This window comes from Triturus cristatus, chromosome 4_2, assembly GCF_964204655.1.
Source record: "Triturus cristatus chromosome 4_2, aTriCri1.1, whole genome shotgun sequence".
NCBI classification, from domain to species: Eukaryota; Metazoa; Chordata; class Amphibia; order Caudata; family Salamandridae; genus Triturus; species Triturus cristatus.
In genome coordinates, this window is record NC_140586.1 from 263,061,913 (window position 1) to 263,084,043 (window position 22,131).

A 22,131-nucleotide genomic window follows, 5' to 3' on the forward strand; every position below is an offset into this window, starting at 1 on the left:
AAAGTTTGCTTTCAGCCTCAACCCTGGATCCCAAGATGTGGGGATCCAGCATTGAGGCTGAAAATGAACACACAACACAGCAGGCAAGCATGAGGCGGGGGTCCCCGGCTAACCTGAGGGGTCCCGCCCTGTGCTGTAGCCCTGAAAAATTAAAGGCATGGCTGACACATACAGGCCTTAGGATATTCCCAGTGTGCCACTCAGATGCTCAGCGTTGTTGCCCACTCAATGTCCCTGGGGTGCACTCTCTAAAGAAGATGGGGCATTGCTGTAAACAGATACACTGTGTGTGCTAAAGCATGTACAGTGTATGCACAGTGTATCTGTTTTACAGCACACATGCGACCCGATGTCACATAGAGACTCTGTGATATCAGGTCACATGCCCTCAATCATACACAGGGAGCATGCTATAGCCCCATCCTTTCCCAACTTGTCACCGGGGTGGGGTCAGGGATGATTGCAGCCTGTGTATGATTGACAAGCAGCCCCAGAAAATACAGGGCAGATGCGATAGAAGCCTGGTCTGCTTTAAAACGTGACACTGCTTTGCATCCCCCAAGAATTGCAGGCCAGGCTGGCACCAGTTCAGCCCTGCCTGCTGAAATTAGAATAGATATACAAATAACGTGAGTTGGCACATGTGCACTAGCACACGTGCCTGTCTGGAAAGTGCCTAGCTACCTGACTCTTATGTCTGGGATGATGAGAGAAAGTTAGCAGCCAGGCACTTAGAGCCACGGCTGGACTGGGAACAGCAACCAGCCCTAGCAGATTGCTGCTTTACCGGCTCCTAGGAGCGGTGGGTGGTGCTACTGAGAAGCACCACTCACGCTTTTGTTGCAGGGGTCTGATGTTGCAGCACTACTACATAACTGGCCCCCATTAGTACAAAACCAGCCCCTGCCCCTCCGGCCCACCAGGGAAACGCCGGGTGCCCGCTACGGCCAGTCCAGCTCTGCTAAATGTGCCACCGGCTTTATTTTGTGCTGCAATGTTATATGTGTGGTTATTTCTCTTAGTAATTATCATCCGCATATCTTACACAACTGGGTGGGCGGAGCACCGAAGACCTCAGCCAGAAGCGGGTGCTGACTGAAAGTAATTTTTGGCTTCTACAGGCACCCAAGAACAAACTAGAAATGGCATACTGGAGACAATTCTTAGCATGACAAAATGCTGCCTCTGACATGCTAAAAGTAATTTTTTGACATAAAGTTCACTCATGGTATATGGACGGCATTAAAAGCAAACTTCTGGCACAGGCATTTTGGATGCAGTTTTTCGCATAATGGACACCCAGGGCATTGAGGGACACTCCTAGAAGAGGTTTGTCTCACTCACTTCATACTTTGGCTACAATTATTGGCAAGTATGACGCCCCACCACTTTCAAAGATCATGTCAGCACCCTAATATAGGTAGTATCTAACATAGACATTTGACTTCTTTGCAATGTTATACAATTCATGCATATATTGTGGAATGTCAACAATGTCAATTATTGTGATGTCATCAGGGTTAAGATCCTTTAACATCACTTCTTGTGAAGATTCGAGGTCATGGGTCATATGATGTCATTAAGGTCAAAGGGTGTGTGATGTTGGTTCCGCTATCTCTGGCATTTTGGTCAATCCACATCTATGGACACTCACTCTGAGTGTTGCTGTTTCTCATGATCTCATTCAGGCACCTTCTCCTTAGAGAACTGGAATTTAGGGTTAAGGACCCTAATTTAGATATATCTGTACCCATAAAAATGTGCACTGCTTTTGCCCAAAAAGCTCCTTTCCTTGACAACTCCTGGAGGATCCTTTGTCCAGCTTTTTCTTTGTGATCACTGCTTTCTATACAAATTTTGCACTCATCCGAAATACTGAGTACAGGAGTTTTATTCAACACAACTGTCCTTGATTCTCTGGATGGTATAAGGTGTGCCATGTTAGTAACATTGTTATCACTGCTAAAGCGGTGTTGGGTTCTTATTGCCCGGGCAGATGTGTTGTGAGATCTAGCGAGAGCTCACTCTTTGGGTGTCCAGGAATAGCCTGTGATTAAAGTGGTCATATAACCTTCTTTTGTTTGACCTTGTTTTAGGGGCAGAAAGGGCAATATTCTTCATAGTTGTAAATTCAGTAAGGCCCAGCGGCTGTCCCTCGTGCAAAAACTATCATTGTTGCTCTGAAGCAAGTGCTTGTATGTGGTACGGGGGCAGATGTATTTTGCAAACACGGCCGCTCTAACAGAAGAGACACTCTAGTGCAAGAGTGGCATAGTTCATTCTTGTTAGCACAAAGGTGATAAATTGTACTGCTAGGGTTGCTCTCCAGTGAGCCTGCCATTCTGCACAGTGATGCCATTATGCACAGTACACATATGTCTGTTGCTATTTAAATCCAAGATTATTTTCTAAATGTGTTGATGCTGGGAGTGTACAGGGATTCCGTTTTACCCAATGCTGGGCTTCTCGGTTACAGCACTGTTTGTCCTTTGAGAGGCTCTTTCGCAGGGTGATGTCCGGGTCCTTTTTAGCACAGGCCTTCATTATGCTTAGATCTGTCCTTGTGCTCAGTCCAGCATCTGCGCATGGGTCCCTCGTGCACACTGCTGTCACCGCGTGCATTTATGCTTTTTAGGTCTCGGCTAGCGAAGGCTGCGCTTGCGCAGTCTCGCTTCCGAGATTTAATGACTTGGAGAAGAGGGGCTTGAACCCGCCTCTCTTCTCTCCTCTTCTCCATTGGCTGGCCTCTTAAATGCTGGTCAGCCATTGGAGAAGAGGCTTGTCACTCCAAACAAGCCCCGTCTTTTTGCGATTCGGGGGCGTGTTTTTTCGATTCTTTCTTTGGGCGTGTTTGAGAAAGAAAAACACGCCCCCGAATTCCAAAACGACGCTGCGTTTCTCTGAGGCATTAACCTCGGAGAAAGGCAGTGGTGTGCTCGTCCTCTCCCCCTGCTCTCAGCCCGTGTTCGGCTGCTGCTCTGGTCTCTGGTGTTTTTTACTCCAAGGAAGTACACAGGTTCTATCTTATTGTTGCCTACTGTGCCGCGCAGGAACAGAGAACATGCGTCCTGACAAACTTCATTCACCCGTGGACAGAAAAGTAATTATTCTTAATTTTATGATTGAAGACAATGCTAGGATTCGCAACCCAACTGTTTAATTGATAAAAAAACACTTCTCATGATTTCTTAAAAGCGTGTATTTAACAATGCTGACACATTTTCAGTAAAAACAGAAACACGTTGGCAAATTTAAAACAACGAAAGGGCAAAACAAAACATTTAACAAAAAAAAGCAAGGAATCATAAACAAAATAGGTCGGAAGGACAACATGGAAAGAAAAGAAAATATTAACCTCGCTAAGGTACCTGGAGAGCTCGGAAGGTAAGTTTCACGTCTATCCGTGAGCCTGCCTGCCTGCCTCCCTTCCCCTGCAGCTTGCCTGTCTGCTGCTGCTCAGCCTTGGCTGGGGGGGAAGAGCGGAGGCGAAGGCAGGATCCGGCTGCAGAGACAATGGAGGGAGCGTGTGTGCCAGCCAGGGCAGAGGGCACGGGGCACATGCCCGCGGGAGACCGGGGGGCGAGGCAGCATGGTGTGCAGCCGGGCTAGGGGACCCCGCTCCCTCGCCGACCTCCCTCTCTCCTGCCAGTCAGTGTCTTTGGGTTACTATTAAACTTGCCCCAAATCTCCCCTCACCCCCCGCCATGCTGGCCCACGCCTCTCCCGGAGGGTGGTCGCCTCCTGCTCTAAAAAGACAGCTCTGGCACCTGCATCTTTTATTTATCCAAAGCAAACCTCGTACTTCAAACGGAATCTCCGATCGTATCGTTTCTTTATTATAAAACAGAGCTAACTGCATATCTTAACAATCTCCCTGTAATGTTTCTTTTGGTCAACACGCCCCCTGTTTTTCGATGCAATATAGGTTTGCCGATGTTTAGGTCTCGGCTCGAAGGCTGCGCTTGCGCAGTCTCGCTCCTTCAACTATATTTTTTTAAATGCCAAAGGACAACAAATTCAATTTCTTACAAAACAGGCAATGAAAATAAGTGAAACTGTCATCATTATAAAACGTCTTTTCTTGTGGGGAAAGAAACCCTGATAACATCGATTCATTCGGGTGCAGTGTAGTTAGCGCTGACAGATTTCTTCCCAGCTTAAAATCTCCATTTTTTAGGCACAGTTTTTATTTTATTTTATTAAGCAATCTATTCTGAGTGTTAAACTAATTTATTCAATACACGTGCTACCAAATTTTCGAAAATGAAAGTTAACGACTGGATATGCAGTTGTTGAAATACATAGCGCCATCTAGCAACCCTGAACATGCCATGTACTAGTTCTAAATAAATGTAAGTAGAGATGCCAAGGATGTAATTGGCACACAGAGCACCCCCAGGTGTTACCGTGAACTGCCCCTTCCAAAAGGGCAAGTATTGGATGGACACGGAGAATGAATATTTCATCGTGTAGCAAAAATTATTAATTCGGTGAGGAGCCAAAGATTGAATGGGTGATGACTTTCCTGTCTCCATCTCCTGTTGCCGCCATCCATTTGCACTTCGAGCTTCATCTGTGTGTGTGCGTGTGTGTGATCGCGTGCGCGCGTGCACATGCGTGTGCTCCCGACACTCGTGTGTTTATAGGCCAGGTACATCTATCTATACCCGTGTCCTTCATAGGAAGCTATGTTGGTGTCGTTTCTTTATGTAAAGCAATCTTTTTCGATGTATCCGCATTGCTGGTGTCACAATGTCTACCAGGGCTCCTGTAGCAATACGAAAACATATTGCGTTGGTGCTTTGAACTTCACTCTGCAACTGCAGTAATAAAACAGGAGCAGTCCGCAATTAGCATTTCTAATTTTAAATTCAAATAAGGTTAACTCTATTTACCAAACCATGTGAAGAGCAGCGTCTGGCCAGTTATTCTAATAAAAAACAGGATTTATTTTGCTCTCAGATTTAGGATCTGGCTCCCTTCAAATTATACTTCACTTCCTGTTGTAAAAAAAATAATTACTCATGAAATCTTAATCTTCATAGAGCCTGTTGAGGGGTTTGTCAGTTGATCCAGCAAAAAGTAAATATGTGTTAAATTTTGAGGTTACTGTGTGGCTCTATGTGTGTGTGGGGGTGGCTCTGTGTGGGGGTGGCTCTGTGTGGGGGTGGCTCTGTGTGTGGGGGGTGGCTCTGTGTGTGTGGGGGGGTGGCTATGTGTGTGGGTGGCTCTGTGTGTGGGTGGCTAAGTGTGTGGGTGGCTAAGTGTGTGGGTGGCTCTGTGTGTGTGGGGGAGGGTCTGTGTGTGTGTGTGGGTGGCTCTGTGTGTGTGGCTGTGTGTGGGTGGCTTTTTTGTAGGTGGCTCTATGCGTGGTGGGTCTGTCTGTGTGTGGGTAACTGTGTGTAGGTGGCTCTGTGGGTGGCTCTATTTGTGTGTGGGTTGCTCTATGTGAGTGGGTGGCTCTGGGTGTGTGGCTCTGTGTGTGGGTGCAAATGCAATAGGTCTCGCCTTTGAGAGTGATTAAGCTATTGACATTGTAAATAATAATGCCGTTTCTTTAAATGTTTTAAAAACAAAAACATAAACAAAAAGAATTTCATGAGCAATGCCAATAGCTCTAACTTTAACAATGCCGAGACCATTGCATTGTAAATGCTTGTTCTCTAGGTCCCCGTGCACTATGCTACTTCCCTCCAGGATTCCCTTCTGTACGGAAAGAAGACTGTTCTGAACGTGTAGGGGGTGCTGTCCTCGCGCGCGGTGCTCGTGTGATGATTAAAGTAGAAGTGCTTTCCGCATGCACCACACTGCTCAATAGAGGACGCCCGGTGCAAGGCTTCGACCTGCTAGGGCCCCCTTGAGCTCAAAGCAGATTTTCCCCAGGAACTCCCGATGTGCTGTGGCGTCCTGGTGCAAGTAATGCTTTTCCCAAGGAATTCCTTGTGTGCAGTGCTGTCTTTGTGCACAGAGCTGTTTTTGCTGGGGTTCCTTGTAGACAATGCTGAAGTTTCCTGAACCCCCTATGCACAGCATTGTCCTTGTGATTAACAGTGCTCTCTGATGTACTCATTTCCACTGTGATGCACTTGAGAATAATGCTGCTTTTCCGTGACTCCTTGGAGGATACGGAATGCTGTTTTACCCAGGGGCACATACGCAAAGATAGTGATACACTTAACGCACACCTCTGCTCAGTACTGCTTTTCCTGTGGTTTCCTTGATGGTGGTTAGTGCTGTTCCCGAGTACGACGCTGCTTCCCGTTGGATCTTTCCTCACAGTGGCAATTTTCTCCAGGGCTCCCCTTCAGTGCTGCTGCTGCCTGTGACTGTCTGGCATAAAGGGATAGCCCCGCCCATCGCAGCAGACAGAGCAGGGATCAACGCGCATGCGCCCTACGCACTCCGGCTCTGACGGGTCTTCAGTGCGGCAGCTGGAAAACCGCAGCGGCAGCTCCGGGGGGAGGCGGTGGGAGACCGGGCAACCTCACCGGGACGGAGAAATGGCGGCCTGTGGAGGTGGTCTACCACGGGATAACGCCCTCCCAATCTAGCGGGTGAGCTTGCCACCTCCTAGCCCCCAGCCTGCAGGGAGGGGGCGGAATAACAGGACGGAGGCTCCCGTAGGAAGAGCAGCAGCTCCAGCGGCAAAGGCCGGGGCACAGCAGCACTGCCAGCGGCGCCAGTACTATCTACCAGCAGCACCCGTGTCAGTACTGCGCGCAGCACTGCAGCCGTACTGCCTGCCAGCAGCAACTATAACATCAGCTAGAGCTTCACCCGAACTAGCATCGGTCTCAAGAGCGGAACCAGTGCTAGCATCAGTACCATCAGCAGGATCGGTACCGCGACCAGGACCAACGACTAGACCAGGACCACAGTCCAAGACCAGGTCCTCTGTATGGACCGGAACCAAAACAGTATCAGTACTGGAACCAGTACCTAAGAGCAGAGTCCGTGCCAGCAGCGGTATCTGGACTAGACCCAGGACACATATCAGTACATGGATCAGTACCAGCAGATAAAGCAGTATTAGGACCAGGAGTTGTGCCAGTACCGAGATAAACAGCAGGAGTCTAATCTGTTTCAGTCAAAGGACCAGGCGCTACGTTCACCCCCGTCAGCAGTATCGACACCTGGAGCTGTGTCAGTAAGAGCAGTGGCAGCAGCACCATTCGGTACCTGCACCACGGGCGGCCCCGGTACCCACTACAGTATCAGTGCCAGCACCCGTATCACCCGTTCCAGGGCAGGAGCCAGCCTCCTCTGCCGCTTTCCGAGCATCCTTTCAGCAGTGCCAGCATCCGTACCCCTGGGGTTCTGCCAGGACAGGCCTCCTCTCTCAGGTACACTGCTGCCCCTCCAGCTGCTGGTCATATCTGTACCGCCGACCTAGAGACCGGAGGGAGAGCCCAAGCATGGGGAGTGGATCCCGGCCGGAGAGGGGGAAACACACCAATCAGCGGCCTTTGAAATGAGCGGAACACAAAAGGGCAGCCAGCCTTCCTCTGCAGGGGCATGCAGCGCGCGGTGACATTGAGCTGGGCACGCTGAATTTATCGCCTGGGGGTTGTGTTCTTTTTTCGGTGAAGGGGGAACGGTGTGTTTTTTCTCTCTCTCATGGTGGGAACCATGTAACGGGAGCTCACCATGGGCGATGCTGCAGAGAGCAAGGAGCTAAGGAAAACCTTCATCGTGCCCGCCATCAAACCCTTTGACCACTATGACTTCGCCAGGGCAAAAATCGCCTGCAATCTGGCCTGGCTGCTGGCCAAGGCTTTTGGCACAGGTAGGTGGCGCCTCCCGTCGCTCTCTGCTTTCTTTTTTACTAGGTGTGAGATTTTACTATTGGTTGTGAGGCACGCCCCCGCTAATTGAGGCCTGCACCTGGTACACCATTTATGTTTGGTGACAGCATTATGAGCTGACGTCAATGCTGTCCTCATGGGATATCCACTGTAGGCGTGCATGAGCCGTGCCAGATTTTTAGGATAACCACTTGAGATAAATTTACATACAATGAATCGAAATGCAAATTATTTACACAAGGTGCTTGGCTGCTACCCTTGAAAATCTGAAATGGCTGAAACCTTGAGGGACCAATGCTGTTCCTTATAGCATCAATGATATGCTGTATCGTTTTCTGAGTAGCGTGCTACTCGCCAAAAAAGCACTTCCACACCCCAACAGGGGTAATAAGTGCCATATAAATGCAAACCTTTTTCCCTCCTCTATCCCTCCGCTATCCTACTCAATCCAAATAACTGACTAATATCCACCACTCAAATTACCTTCATATTTCACTATACTAATTCACCACTAATCCTTTATGGGTTCCGGAGTAGCGTGTTACTCTCCAAAAAAAAGCGCTTCAACACCCCATCAGGGGTAAAGCTGTATATAAATGCAAACCCTTTTCCCTCTTTTATACCTCCGCTATCCTTCTGAATCCTAATAACTGACTAACCTATCCACCACTCTATTACTTTAATATCTCACTATACCAATTGAACACTAATCCTTCTTGGGTTCTGGAGTAGCGTGCTACAAACCAAAAAAGCACTTCGACACCTCGTCAGGGGTAGTAAGCGCTATATAAATGCAATTACAATACAATACAATGATTGTCATGCCGTCTGCTTGTGGGTTTGCTACCAATATCATATAGACTCTCAGCTGCAATTCTATAGGAAAAAAAGAACACATTTTGTTTATGTACTATATTTCAGATGCTTATATCATCATTGTTAATGTTAGCTCGGATAATAATTTACTGTCGATTATCTAGCTTGAAGCCAGCAAAATGTGCTGGATGAAGCATATTGGAAGTGGATATCACCAGTGCTAGCGTCCTACTAAATATTTTGACCTACATCGAAATTACTCAAGGGTGGGCGATGCTCTTCCACAAAGGCCACAGCGTGCCATATTTTCAGAATGTTCATTTAAGAACATTTTACATAGATTTAGTCTGAGTGCAAATCATTTACACAGTCAAGTCATGTCTCTGGCCTTCGTGTAACTACGTAGAAACTTAATTTTGAAGTTTTGTTATCATGCCAGGAAAAGACCCCTTCCTGTAGGACATTTATATTAATTAGATACTATGCAATTGGTTCCTCGTGCCGGTAATAGTGAAATCTTGCCTAAATAATGCTTTAAAAACACATTTGTTTGATATGGTAATTTACAGTTCAAATCCTGACATAGGTCAAATATTGTGCCTCCTCGCGTGGCCCTCAGGGCAGTAGTAAGATATAGAGTTTGTCATGATGTTAGCAAAATAAAACCCCATTTAGAGTTTTAGAGCGTCATCTCATTTTGTATTGTAAGCATCGATCTTATGGAATGTTTTTTCCCACCTGTTGTTAATTAAACTCGAGGCCCCAGTACTATGCTAATGAAGGAGTCCAAGTACCACTTCAGAGCTTCATTTATAATTTATTCCTCCAGACCAGTGACGTATCACGAGCGATTGGTCTGTGCACCATTGATGATGAAACCTAGCCTTTCCACTGCACGCTTTGTGGCGATACCCAGTAGCGTCGTATTGCATTATTGTAATATGATGTTTATTGGCAGAGGCATTATTATAGGAGAATCAAATGCCACGCACACCTCTGAGCATTGCCGTCACTGCACGAGGAGTGAAAAGGTAAAGTTAATGTCTTTTGTGTCACCAATGTGATGTTAAAATGCACGGCAATGTGTAGTTATCGACGAGGCAAAATTAAAATCAAGGTTTGCTGTTGTAATGTAAGGAAAAGGAGGCGAACTATTTGCGTTCCGCTGCATCGGCGGAATGTTATACCACCAGCACGTATCTTCTTCAGTATTAAGCGGTGTGTTTACTTCCTGTCACAGTGTTTGGGAAATATATCCAGTTTAGTTAACCCTCAGATTATTTCATGGGCCTTGAGCTTCACGCTGCTATCTAGCACCAACGCAGGCCGCCCCTCGGTGACGTAGAAGCCCCCCGTTGCCTGGAGGGGTTCCGCAGTTAGTATCTCAGAGGTTTATTCCAGTAATGCGGCGCCCTCAGCCTCTGAGGGGCTTCAGTTCGGCTCCGGCGCAGGGCTGCCTGCCTGTGACAGGAGCGGGAGGGCGGGAATGCTGCGTTTGGAGATTTCCTGTGATGTCAGCCGTGATTCACGCTCAGGAACTCGGAAATAGACGGGGCTGGGACTCCCTGCTCTGCAGCGACGGGCATCGGCCGGAGAGGCTTTTACTAGCTTCCGTGCACACGACACTGCTCTTTCTAGCTTCTGTGCAGTCTCTCCCCACTGCCCTCAAAAGTCCGTGCGCTGTCTCTCCCGTTCTTCCAGGATACTGTGCTAACGCTTCTCTGCCTTTCCGGCTCCTGTCTTTTGCCCAGAGACGTTTTAAGGCGTGGGCAAAGTGGGCAATTGTCCATGACCCCTACCTTCAAATCAAGCCCCCCCCCGCCCGGGAAAGTAAACTTTATCTTTATTAAACCTTTGTTTTTTTATTTCTCCCCCTAAACCTCTTTGTCTACCTTTCCCTCTCTACTTAGTGTCAAGTTAATTTTTTTAGGGCCTCGGGCATAACATATTTCAATAGTATTTTTGTGACTCTATTACTGTTTAACATGTAATTCAGTATTGTTTGGCATCAAGCCAACCTGAATTAGCAGGAAATGGGTAATACAATTGAAATTTGTTCCACAAATGGCGTCAACAATGTGTCTTGTCCAGGGGCCCCAAGATTCTTAACATGAACCCCCAAAAGCCTTAACATGAGCCTGCTCTCGCCTCTGCTTTGCTCTCCCTGCCTCCTATGCAACCTATCCCATCTGCTCTCTCGGGCCCCTCATTGCACTCCTCTGTTCTTCCCAACTCATATGCACTCTATTCCCTTTGACTGTCTCCTCTCACAGTATCGTATCTGTGCTGAGTGCGCTCCCTGGCTCCTGTGCAGTCTCGCCCCTCCTCTCAATAGCTCATATGCAGTCTGTTTCCTTTTCTCCACTCTCACTGGCTTCTGTGCAGTCTCTCCCATCTACTCTCACTGATTTCCGTATAGTCTCTTCTGTCTGTTGTATTCCCACAGGCTCCTAAGTTCCCTCACACCCTTCTCTATTTTCACTGGCTCGTGGGCAGCCTCTTCCCTCCGTTTTCTTCTCGCTGGTTCCTGTGAAGTCTCTTCCATTCTTTCCGCTCTCAATGGCTCCTGCTGAGACGTTATTTTTGCTTTCACTGGCTCCAGTAGTGGCGTTCTTTCGGCTCTTACAGGCTTCTGTGAGGCGTTCTTTCTGCTCTCACTGGCTCCTGTACCTGTAGAGACGTTCTTCTGCTCCTGTAGAGACGTTCTTTCTGCTCTCACTGGCTCCTGTAGAGATGCTCTTTCTGCTCTCACTGGCTCCTGTCGAAACGTTCTTTCTGCTCTCAATGGCTACCGCTGAGAAGTTATTTCTGCTTTCACTGGCTCCTGTAGAGACGTTCTTTCTGCTCTTACTGGCTTCTGTAGAGGCGTTCTATCTGCTCTTACTGGCTCCTGTAGAGATGCTCTTTCTGCTCTCACTAGCTCCTGTCGAAATATTCTTTCTGCTCTCACTGGCTCCTGCTGAGACGTTATTTCTGCTCTCACTGCTCTCACTGGCTCCTGTAGGGATGTTCTTTCTGCTCATACTGCCTCCTGTAGAAACGTTCTTTCTGCTCTCACTGGTTCCTGTTGAAATGTTATTTCTGCTCATACTGGCTCCTATAAAGGCGTTCTTACTGCTCTCACTGGCTCTTGTAGAGACTTATTTCTGCTCTCACTGGCTCTTTTAGAGACGTTATACATGCTTTTACTGGCTCCTGTAGAGGCATTCTATCTGCTCTTACTGGCTTCTGTAGAAACTTTCTTTCTGCTTTCACTGGCTCCTGTAGAGGCGTTCTTTTTGCTCTCACTGGCTTCTGTAGAGATGTTCTTTCTGCTCATACTGGCTCCTGTAGAAACGTTCTTTCTGCTCTCACTGGTTCCTGTTGAAATTTTATTTCTGCTTATACTGGCTCCTGTAGAGGCGTTCTTTCTGCTTTCACTTGCTCCTGTAGAGGCGTTCTTTCTGCTCTTACTGGCTCCTGTAGAGATGCTCTTTCCGCTCTCACTTGCTCCTGTCGAAACGTTCTTTCTGCTCTCAATGGCTCCCACTGTGACGTTATTTCTGCTTTCACTGGCTCCTGTAGAGGCGTTCTTTCTGCTCTTACTGGCTCCTATAGAGACGCTCTTTCTGCTCTCACTGGCTCCTGTAGAGCCGCTCTATCTGCTCTTACTGGCTCCTTCAGAGGTGTATTTCTGCTCTCACTGGCTCCTGTAGAGACGTTCTTTCTGCTCTCACTGGCTCCTGTAGAGATGTTGTTTCTGCTCATACTGGCTCATGTAGAAACGTTCTTTCTGGTCTCATTGGTTCCTGTAAAATGTTATTTCTGCTTTCACTGGCTCCTTTAGGGACGTTCTTTTTGCTTTCACTTGCTCCTGTAGAGGCGTTCTTTCTGCTCTTACTGACTCCTGTAGAGATGCTCTTTCGGCTCTCACTGGCTCCTGTCAAAACATTCTTTCTGCTCTCAGTGGCTCCCACTGGGACGTTATGTCGGCTTTCACTGGCTCCTGCAGAGGCGTTCTTTCTGCTCTTAATAGCTTCTGTAGAGGCGTTCTATCTGCTCTTACTGGCTCCTTTGGAGGCGTTCTTTCTGCTCTCACTAGCTCCTGTTGCGACGTTCTTTGTGTTCTTATTGGCTCCTGTAGAGATGTTCTTTCTGCTCATACTGGCTCCTGTAGAAACGTTCTTTCTGCTCTCTCTCACTGGTTCCTGTTAAAATGTTATTTCTGCTTATACTGGCTCCTAGAGAGGCGTTCTTACTGCTCTCACTAGCTCTTGTAGAGACGTTATTTCTGCTCTCACTGGCTCCTGTAGAGGCGTTCTATCTGCTCTCACTAGATCCTGTTGCGACGTTCTTTCTGCTCTTACTGGCTCCTGTAGAGATATCCTTTCTGCTTTCACTGGCTCCTGTAGAGACATTCTTTCTGCTCTCACTGGCTGCTGTAGAGATGTTCTTTCTGCTCATACTGGCTCCTGTAGAAACGTTCTTTCTGCTCTCACTGGTTCCTGTTGAAATGTTATTTCTGCTTATACTGGCTCCTGTAGAGGCGTTCTGTCTGCTTTCACTTGTTCCTGTAGAGGCGTTCTTTCTGCTCTTACTGGCTCCCGTAGAGCTGCTCTTTCCGCTCTCACTGGCTCCATTCGAAACGTTCTTTCTGCTCTCAATGGCTCCCGCTGTGAAGTTATTTCTGCTTTCACTGGCTCCTGTAGAGGCGTTCTTTCTGCTCTTAATGGCTTCTGTAGAGGTGTTATATCTGCTCTTACTGGCTCCTGTAGAGATGCTCTTTCTGCTCTCACTGTCTCCTGTCGAAACATTCTTTCTGCTCTCAATGGCTCCCGCTGAGACGTTATTTCTGCTTTCACTGGCTCCACTAGAGGCGTTCTTTCGGCTCTTACTGGCTTCTGTAGAGGCGTTCTTTCTGCTCTTACAGGCTCCTTTGGAGGCGTTCTTTCTGCTCTCATTGGCTCCTGTAGCAACGTTCTTTGTTCTCTTATTGGCTCCTGTAGAGATCCTCTTTGTGCTCTCACTGACTCCTGTAGAGATGTTCTTTCCACTCTCACTGGCTCCTGTAGAGACATTATTCCTGCTTTCACTGGCTCCTGTAGAGGTGTTCTATCTGCTCTTACTGGCTCATGTCCAATCTCTTCCCTCTGTCCTTCCTGTCCCTCTCCCCCTTCGTGGCGTCTTTCTCTCTTTCTATTTTCTATCCCTCTGTGCAGTGTCTTTCATCTGGTCTCTTTGGCTCCTGTGCAGTGTCTCCCCTCTTCTCTCACTGACTTTGATTGCATCCTCCTCTCGTGCTCTGATCTCACTGTGAAACCTGAGGCTCGGTATTCTTACCAATCTGTTACAATTACCCATCTGATCCTGAGCCTAAACTTACAGTGGGTACAGTTAGTCCCTCTAGAGCAGTCAAATTGTGCAGAAAATGTGCTGCGCATCGAACTGTGCAGGAAATGTGCAGTGCATCAAACTGTGCAGAGAATGTGCCATGCATCACACTGTGTGGTAAATGTGCCATGCCTCACACTGTGCGGGAAATGTGCTGTGCATCAAACTGTGCAGGATATGTGCCATGCATCAAACTGCGCAGGAAATGTGCTGTGCATCGAACTGTTCAGGAAATGTGCAGTGCCTCAAACTGTGCAGGAATTGTGCCATGCATCACACTGTGTGGGAAATGTGCCATGCCTCACACTGTGCGGGAAATGTACTGTGCATCAAACTGTGCAGAAAATGTGCCGTGCATCACACTGTGTGGTTAATGTGCCATGCCTCACACTGTGCGGGAAATGTGCCATGCCTCACACTGTGCGGGAAATGTGCTGTGCATCAAACTGTGCAGGAAATGTGCTATGCATCAAACTGTGCATGAAATGTGCTATGCACCTAAATGTGCAGGAAATGTGCAGTGCATCTGTTTTTATCGTCCTTGTTTTTAAGGAAAAGTTAGGAGAATAACGAACTAGCAAACATGGTTGAAATCATTTAATTCACTAAAATAGCGTACATTATTACAAGGTGTCGAAATGGAAGCAAATGATGTAACCTTCTAACAGTTTATGGTTTGCGAGCTGTTTTTATGTGGTGTCTATGTGCCATTTAGCGATTTCGCCTTCAAATGTCTGTTTTTGTGCCCGGGGCTAACCATTAATATAATCCTTCAAGCAAGAGGAATGTGCTGATGGGGCAGAAAGTTCCTGCAACAACTTGCTTCGAGGGATTCAACGACTTACTCACTCCTTAGAGGCTTGTTTTATTCTACAGAAAATGTGGGCGTTACATTGGTATCGTTACTACCTAGTGTTCGTGGCATTTGACTGCAGACCTAAACTCCACTGGAAATGTGTGCTGGAGCCTGGAGGGACAAAAATAGGTGTGCACCTACAGGTTTTCACTTGCACGAATGCCTCAAACTCAAGAAAAGAAAAGCGTGATCTGATGAGTATGCGCAGGCTGGATCTGTCTGCGCCTTCCATCAATTAAGCAGCTTTAAGCAAATCTGTAAATAGTGCTTTAATGAGGAATCCTCCTGCAGCCTTCATTTCCCGCTGAGGTAGGGAGATGTTTGAGAGTACCACAAGGAGGGCCGCCTGGACCTTCTTTTCTGTGTTGAGGTCCTTGACAAAGTTGGTTGCCATACTTTGTGAAGCAATCTGATTGCATGCTGTGCCAAGATTTGGAAGACAGAAGGATAAGAGATAGCAATATAGAGAGAGAGGAGCTCAGCTTTGAGTGACAACAGCTGGATCCATGCCAGATTCTCAGGTTCATATATAAACAAAAGGTGGTATAAAGGAATAAATATACAAATTATTTTGTACAAGTTGGTTTCCTTTCTTTTGTATGTTAAGATTTTGTGTAGGTACAATTTATGTGTATATTTGTATTGTTGTTCCCTTCCTGATTATATGCCCTACTCTATGTAGAATGTAAAAATGTGCTGATAAAATCCTTCTAGATTAATAAACTAGAGACAGAGTAACTAAGTGTGCTCTATCTAAAAATAATTTGTATATTTATTCCTTTATACCACCTTTTGTTTATATATGATTGTTCTATACCCAGGTATATATAGGGTCAATTGGGTATAACCCTGTTGTTTGCTAGATTCTCAGGTTCAGCACGGACTATCTAAATGATTCCCATTTATTTGCCTTATTTGTAAACTTTTTAACAAGTGGGTTTCCTGAGAAGTTGACAGGGATCCGTAAAATTGAGAACACATGGCCTACACCATAGCATTTGTTGTGCAAAGGATAGTAAAATTTTTAGTGCTTTGCAAAATGTTTCGTATGAGGTGACAGACACTATACAATTCTCAAAATGCAATCTGGCGTAAGGCACTTTGAGCATTACTTTCTAACTTTCCACACTTTTGGCCAGTCCTGCACATATCTATCCCATGTCAAGGTTTCAGAATATCCTGTGTGTTATTGCTATATATTTCAGCAAGGCGTGAAGAGGCATAAAACGCCTCTGGTCACAGAGAGACATCATTGTAGCACATGAGTATGCGTGGCTGTGGCTGTTTCTCACACACTCAGCAACACCCTTAGCGTATGAGGAGAAACATTTGCTGCATCATGTTTGAAACCTCTTTGATCCTCACACACTTCACTCAGCATCTCCAAAATAGGCCAAAATATATCCAGCACCCTAACAACCATGTACTCCGCAAGGAACCCAGGACGCCAAAGCAAATCAGAACTCTGTGTGGCCTTGTCAGGAGTAGGGAGCACTATGTAAATGCCAAAATACTATACAATACCATGAGGTACAACATTGCAAATATTGAAAAGTAAATATTTCCTGTATTCTCGTATAGCTAAAAAGGACTTTAGGCGGCCCTGCATGCCAGTTACCAGTAGCCCAACAGCAAACCTTGTGATCTTAGCCACACAGCATATTTTATGCCTTTGGTATATTTACTATACACAAAGTAGTGTGAATGTAATCATTAGCCTTGCAACATGTAAAACGCCTAGAATCTTTAGTTCAAGAGTGTACAGCGTACGAACAACCAGTTGCCTGACAATTGGTTTTGTGCCTGTAAACATGAAGGCACTTAGCCTGGCACAACATACCAGCCCTTAACACTCTACTAAGCAGGTACTGCACCCGTAAACATTAATTACATATTAGGTGCTTTGTGTTTGTAATCGCTGGCCTGCAGCGATCATTACGTTTATTATCATGATATCCTGAGCAGGCATTGCACCTATGACACTGAAGGGAACTACTTTGAGGGCGGATGTGCTTCTTGTGAAAGAGCAGAGTACTGTCACTCACAGGGATGTTCGCCAGTAGCTGAAGTTGGTTGGCCCATTGCCCAATGCTTTACGCTGTATTGGGCGGAACAGAAATGTGAATGACAACAGACCAAGAAGAAGAAGTGTATTGGCTGAAAGCCACTAAATGTAGGGATATTATAGATATAATATTAGCAGAATCAAAAGGTCTAACTCCGGACCTAAAAATTCAGAGCTGTGGATTGCCAGATATACTTCTGAACCCCGCCTCCAAGGAAGTTACGAGTGAAACGCAGAGGAACCGTTGTCCCTTGTCAGAGGGGTAGGACTCATCATCTCAAGACAGAGGACCTGATGTTTAGTTAGGGCGGCGAGGGACATCTGTCAAAAAGAGACCGATGTCCCTTCTACCCTTATAAAAGTATGTACACATCTGTATAATCTAAATAGGTTGGACGGGACATCTGTCGCTCTTTGTTAGAAGTCCCACATCTGCCAGATTCTCAATCCTGACAAAACCCTCAAAGCCCTCTAGCAGGGAATGATTCTATTTAAGATTTGTCTTCTACTCTACTTGGGGAATTTCTAAAATCCTTTTTGCACTGAGACAACTTCTATCATTGACTCCTGATTGCTGGACTTTTTTAGGTTTTGGCAGAGAGGCATTTTGCCTCCTTCTTCTCGGTCAAGGAGTCAATATTTGCTGCTCCCATGGGCTCCCTGGACTCCTTGACGGTTACCCCCAGGTGCTTGGCTAGTAATGCCTTGTTGTAGTGCGGGTTCTGTCCGTCATATTTCGCCCCCTCTTGTGGCTTTTGCGCTTGACTGAGTGGTCACTGTAATGCGAGTATTTCCAGTTGATCTTTATTACACTCTTTTTTATAAGGAACAAAGATGCTGTTGAACAAATCTATGACAGATTAATTTTTGAAGTCCTCTTGCTTTTCGGTTGAATCAGTCAGTCCACCTCCACTCGTAGTTCCTAGATCCCATACTTCGGATTGATTGTTGCTCACAAAAAAGGCAGCTTACGTATGTCTGTTTAACATGAGGTCGGGTAAAAGTAAATCAACATATATGGTTGCATTTTTACAAAACTGTGTGGGACACGCATACAACCGGGATGGTGCATATGTTGTCTTTTAGTATGAGGAAGTTAGAGAACCTGTTCCAGATGGACCCAAGTGTCGTTTCACGACATCAAAGGCAACCCCTTCTGCTTTGAGAAGAGATGGTGCCTTAGTGAAATCTTCAAGTCTTCCATGCAGGCACCTGTAACACACATTGGATAACATATTTTGTAATATTCTACTTTAGATCTGTAGCGACAGGCATAGCTTGCGGGTAAGGAGATGGGCTGCATGGGGAGAGGGGTCATGCAGGGGTCGCGTTGAGGGCGGGTGTTATGATTGAATTTTTTTTTTAATCTACCTTTCCGCTGGGTCCCACGTTTTCTCTGCTCCTGCTCTCCTGCCTCCGACAGGAACAGGAAGCAGGCAGCCAGGCTCCCTCCCCATAGCCAATCACAACGCTGCATGCAGCACTGTGATTGGTCTGGAGCGCCGTGACACGGCGCTCAGCTAGGGGCTAGGGCGGTGGGCATTTTCTCTATGCAGCCTGCATGGAGAAGGGCAAAGTGAGCATGACTGGTATGGTGCGGCCCGAGAGGACCAACCAAACAGTCTTTGCACACTCCGGAGTGGGCAAACCACTCCTCCCCTGATTATGTTTTGACTTCTCGCACTGCGAGAAAGCAGTGGGTTGACGCTCCTCTGCCATATCGAAGGAGCCGCCGCTGCTTTAGACAACACCTAAGAGCATGTAAATAACAGGTGTTACTGTTATTAAATGGTTAGTACTCAATTTACCTACCTCAGAAGGACAAAAAGCTGACTCTGCCTTCTCAGGATTCGAACTCACCACTTCCAGAGCACCCCATCTGACAGGGGTGTGCTTTGAGATCACTGAACCCTAGCCATCCCGCGACGTTACTGTTGTGCCGATCTTAACGCATTGGGCTGGCACTGGAATATTGATACTTCCCACCATTGCACTGACCATTCTTTGGGAATGAATACAGGAAGCGAAAACCTGCACGTACCCTGTGGCAAATGGGTTGTAGAGATTACAAATGTCTCCTCCCAACCCAGATTGCCATAGGACTGACAGTAGTCCTGCTTTTGTTTCAGTTGTTTCATGGCCTTCCAGGAATGGCCTCTCTGTGTTTGATGCTGTGGCAGCAAAGCTTTAATGGCCGCACAGACAGCTGAATTTGTGCCCTCGGTTGCCGGTGATTGTCACTGGCACTTGTTTTGGGGTATTTATCGTCATCAGTCTTTGTCCTAGAGAGAGGCGGAAGATGGGGAAAGAAGGAGGAAGGAAAGATAGGATAATAGTGACACAATTTGAAAGGAGGCAGGAAAAGGAACATTTAAGAGTTAGATATAAAGAGAGGAAGTGTAGGGTGGGGGAAGGAAGAGGCATGAAATGGAATCAAGACTATGCATCCTTGGTAGGTGGCAACCCCGGCATTCAGCAGGGCTTCTAGCAGGCTACTAGAAACACTTAGGGCCCCTGCATTTATATTTTTTACACATTTAGTACAGTACAGACCACGCATCTTGGTCCATTCTACATGGATGGGAGAGTGGGCGATAACTTCGAGACAACGTAAAAATGAAAAGAGTGCAGGGTTAGGTAGTGACAGCGAGTGCAGGAAGGGACGAGCTGGAAGAGAGTCAAGGAGGTGATGGGAAGCATGAGGAACCAGGAATGAAACACACATGCAGCTTGTTGGGGAAAGTGATGTGAACATGAGAGGAGGTGGGTGACGTGGTGGTGGTGCAGGTAGGAGCTGGCGAGGAGATGGGTATTGAGGCGAAGGTTAAAGAGTGGTCGGACAGCTGTAGGCAGTGGCTGTATCTGGTGCCACATGCTTGCCCTTTGGTGCCCTGGCACTGCATGTGCCTCCATTGGTGTCAGAAGAATTGGAGGGAATGCCAAGAATACAATGTAGGTCATGCTCACGCTGAAAATGTTGATGTCCATCTTTGTTGTTACATACGTGTATTGTGGGTGCCGTGTGAGGCATTCCTTTTGCTTTGGCTGTCAACAATAAAATTCTGTTGTGAAAAAAAAGAATACAATGTAGGCATGGATCTGGGCCCTGTTTACTTTCTGTAGTTTCCGCTCCTTGCTCTTCCCTTAGTCTCTCAGCAGCACAGAGGAGCCTGCTTAGGTTTTAAGGGTGGGACACGGGGTCAACATTTTGACTTCAAGGTAAGACCAAAGGCACCATGGTTTCGCTTCTGCTACGTCAGATAGTTTGGTGAACTGACGTCCTTGTGAGGGCTCTTCAGTGCCTACTGAAGGCCAGGACAATGCAACACCATGAGTGCAAGGTCAGGGGTGGGCATCATTCTTTGGTGCGGAACAGAGATAGCATAATGAGGGTCTTTCCCCGTGCCACCACTGGGAAAGGCAACCACATGTCGGGAGCACAGCACTGATTAGTGTTCACCATCCCTGCATGGAATCCATTGTGTCACGCTCACCGAAGACCATCTTCTCCACTACACATTCAGGCCTCTAGAGTACCATTTTGTGTCTTGATGTATGTTTATATTAGTGCCACCTTTCTAAATGTGTCTGGAGCACATAACGCAAGCTAGCTGTAGTAGGCTTGTTTATTTTAACTCTTAGTCATATGGGTAGTTCAGTTTTTGGTTTGGTTTAAATAGACCTATCATGGGAAATGGATGCGTATTCTGCAAGTAGATTTGAGTGCGGGCTTTATATGACTTTATAGACAGCGACTGGAGTTTGATGAGATCTCAAGGAAGGAATGGGGATTAGATGTTGAACTATTGATATTAATGGATTATTTTAAAAAGTGTTTATCCTCACAGGCTACATGAACAACCTCGGCATTTGATGATGTTACATTTGTACATGTCATTGCAAACCTCAGAAAGAAGAGACCTTTTGCTTTGCTTTTCACAAGGCATCTTTTTTTAGTCATATTAAAAGTATGAGTAGCATTTTTTACTACTGGTACTTGTCATTAAATGACTGTAGAAACCTACATTTGTTTTTCTGCAATTAGTTTGTGCATAAACTAAAAAAACAGTGTACCTAAACATTGCTACTTCTGTTTTAAAAGCAATTGTAGCAAAATACCATCACAGGAGACACCATACATTTCTTATATAGGAGCAAAATAACAACTATTCAAATTCTTAGCATCCTGAACTACAAGGGGCCTATTTCGAAGTTTCAGGGTAAACCCTGAAGCAAAACTTACAGCAATGTTTGGTATTTTCACTGTGTTTGGCGTTTCATTGACGAAATTAGGGCATAACGCCCTGTAACATTGTTTCCACAGGCTTTTGCAAATGTACCATCTACTTTTAAATGGTTAGTAAGGGGAATGGTTTGACCGTGCATTTATGAGGCTTTATTGCATATATGATGCAGCAAAACCACACCCTGCACACCGGCCCTATTGCTAAAAGTTAAATCCGCACAAATCGGAAATTTACAGTAATTGGCATTCCGGTTATGCACAATTTGGCATAATTTGGTTTTTGTGTAAGTGTGCCAAATTTCTGGAAACATACAGAAAATTAGGCATAATTATACAAAATGCAAATCTGGCATTTATCACTATATTTCAGTGAGAAAAACATTCATTTTATGCAAAAAAAATTTGCATGCATCAATAACACAAGTGCTGCAAAAAACATCTGTTTGCGGTCAGGTTGTATGCATTATTCTGGCACTATAATTATGCAATGTGACCGAACGACATAATTTTGGAAATTTTGCATAAGAAATGTAGCCCAAAATTCAAAAAATTATGTTAATTACTCCAGCTTAATTGAAAATTCTCCTGGGCCTAATTGGAATATGTTTTTAATTTCTCTTTTCTTTCAATCGTCCAAGCCATCACTGTGTCCGGGGGCACTCCCTCAGCCTATTCGCCCACCCATATAAATATCTATATATCAATATCTATATGTATCTATATACATCCCAGGAAGTTCTTCACAGAACTTCCAGCTACATCCACCAGTCGAGGACAATGCAGGTCAGCGGATGTGAGTCCCGCTCAAAACACAAACAGTAAATCTTGTGTGGATAAACAAGATTAAGAGCCTGCACACAGCGTGCTGGTTTCACAAATATATTTAATGGCAACGCGTTTCAACCCTGCCGGGTCTTCGTCATGGCCTATTTCATATAATGATCTAATATTACTGCTTTCTCATTTTCCTTGG

The 22,131-nt window shown here is 46.1% G+C and overlaps 1 protein-coding gene across 5 annotated transcripts in view; it reads left to right on the forward strand.

Moving 5' to 3' along the window:
* Positions 1-6,395: 6,395 nt before the first annotated feature.
* The window catches only part of CAMSAP2 (calmodulin regulated spectrin associated protein family member 2), a 523,611-nt gene continuing 507,875 nt past the window's right edge, over positions 6,396-22,131 (forward strand). For 3 of the 5 annotated variants that reach the window (XM_085601471.1, XM_085601473.1, XM_085601474.1), the window contains exon 1: positions 6,396-7,786. In XM_085601471.1, the coding sequence (XP_085457597.1) occupies positions 7,648-7,786 (139 nt within the window). In that variant the 5' untranslated portion in view covers positions 6,396-7,647. The remainder of the gene's footprint in view (positions 7,787-22,131) is intronic. The other 2 variants (XM_085601470.1, XM_085601472.1) reach the window with 1 other exon arrangement.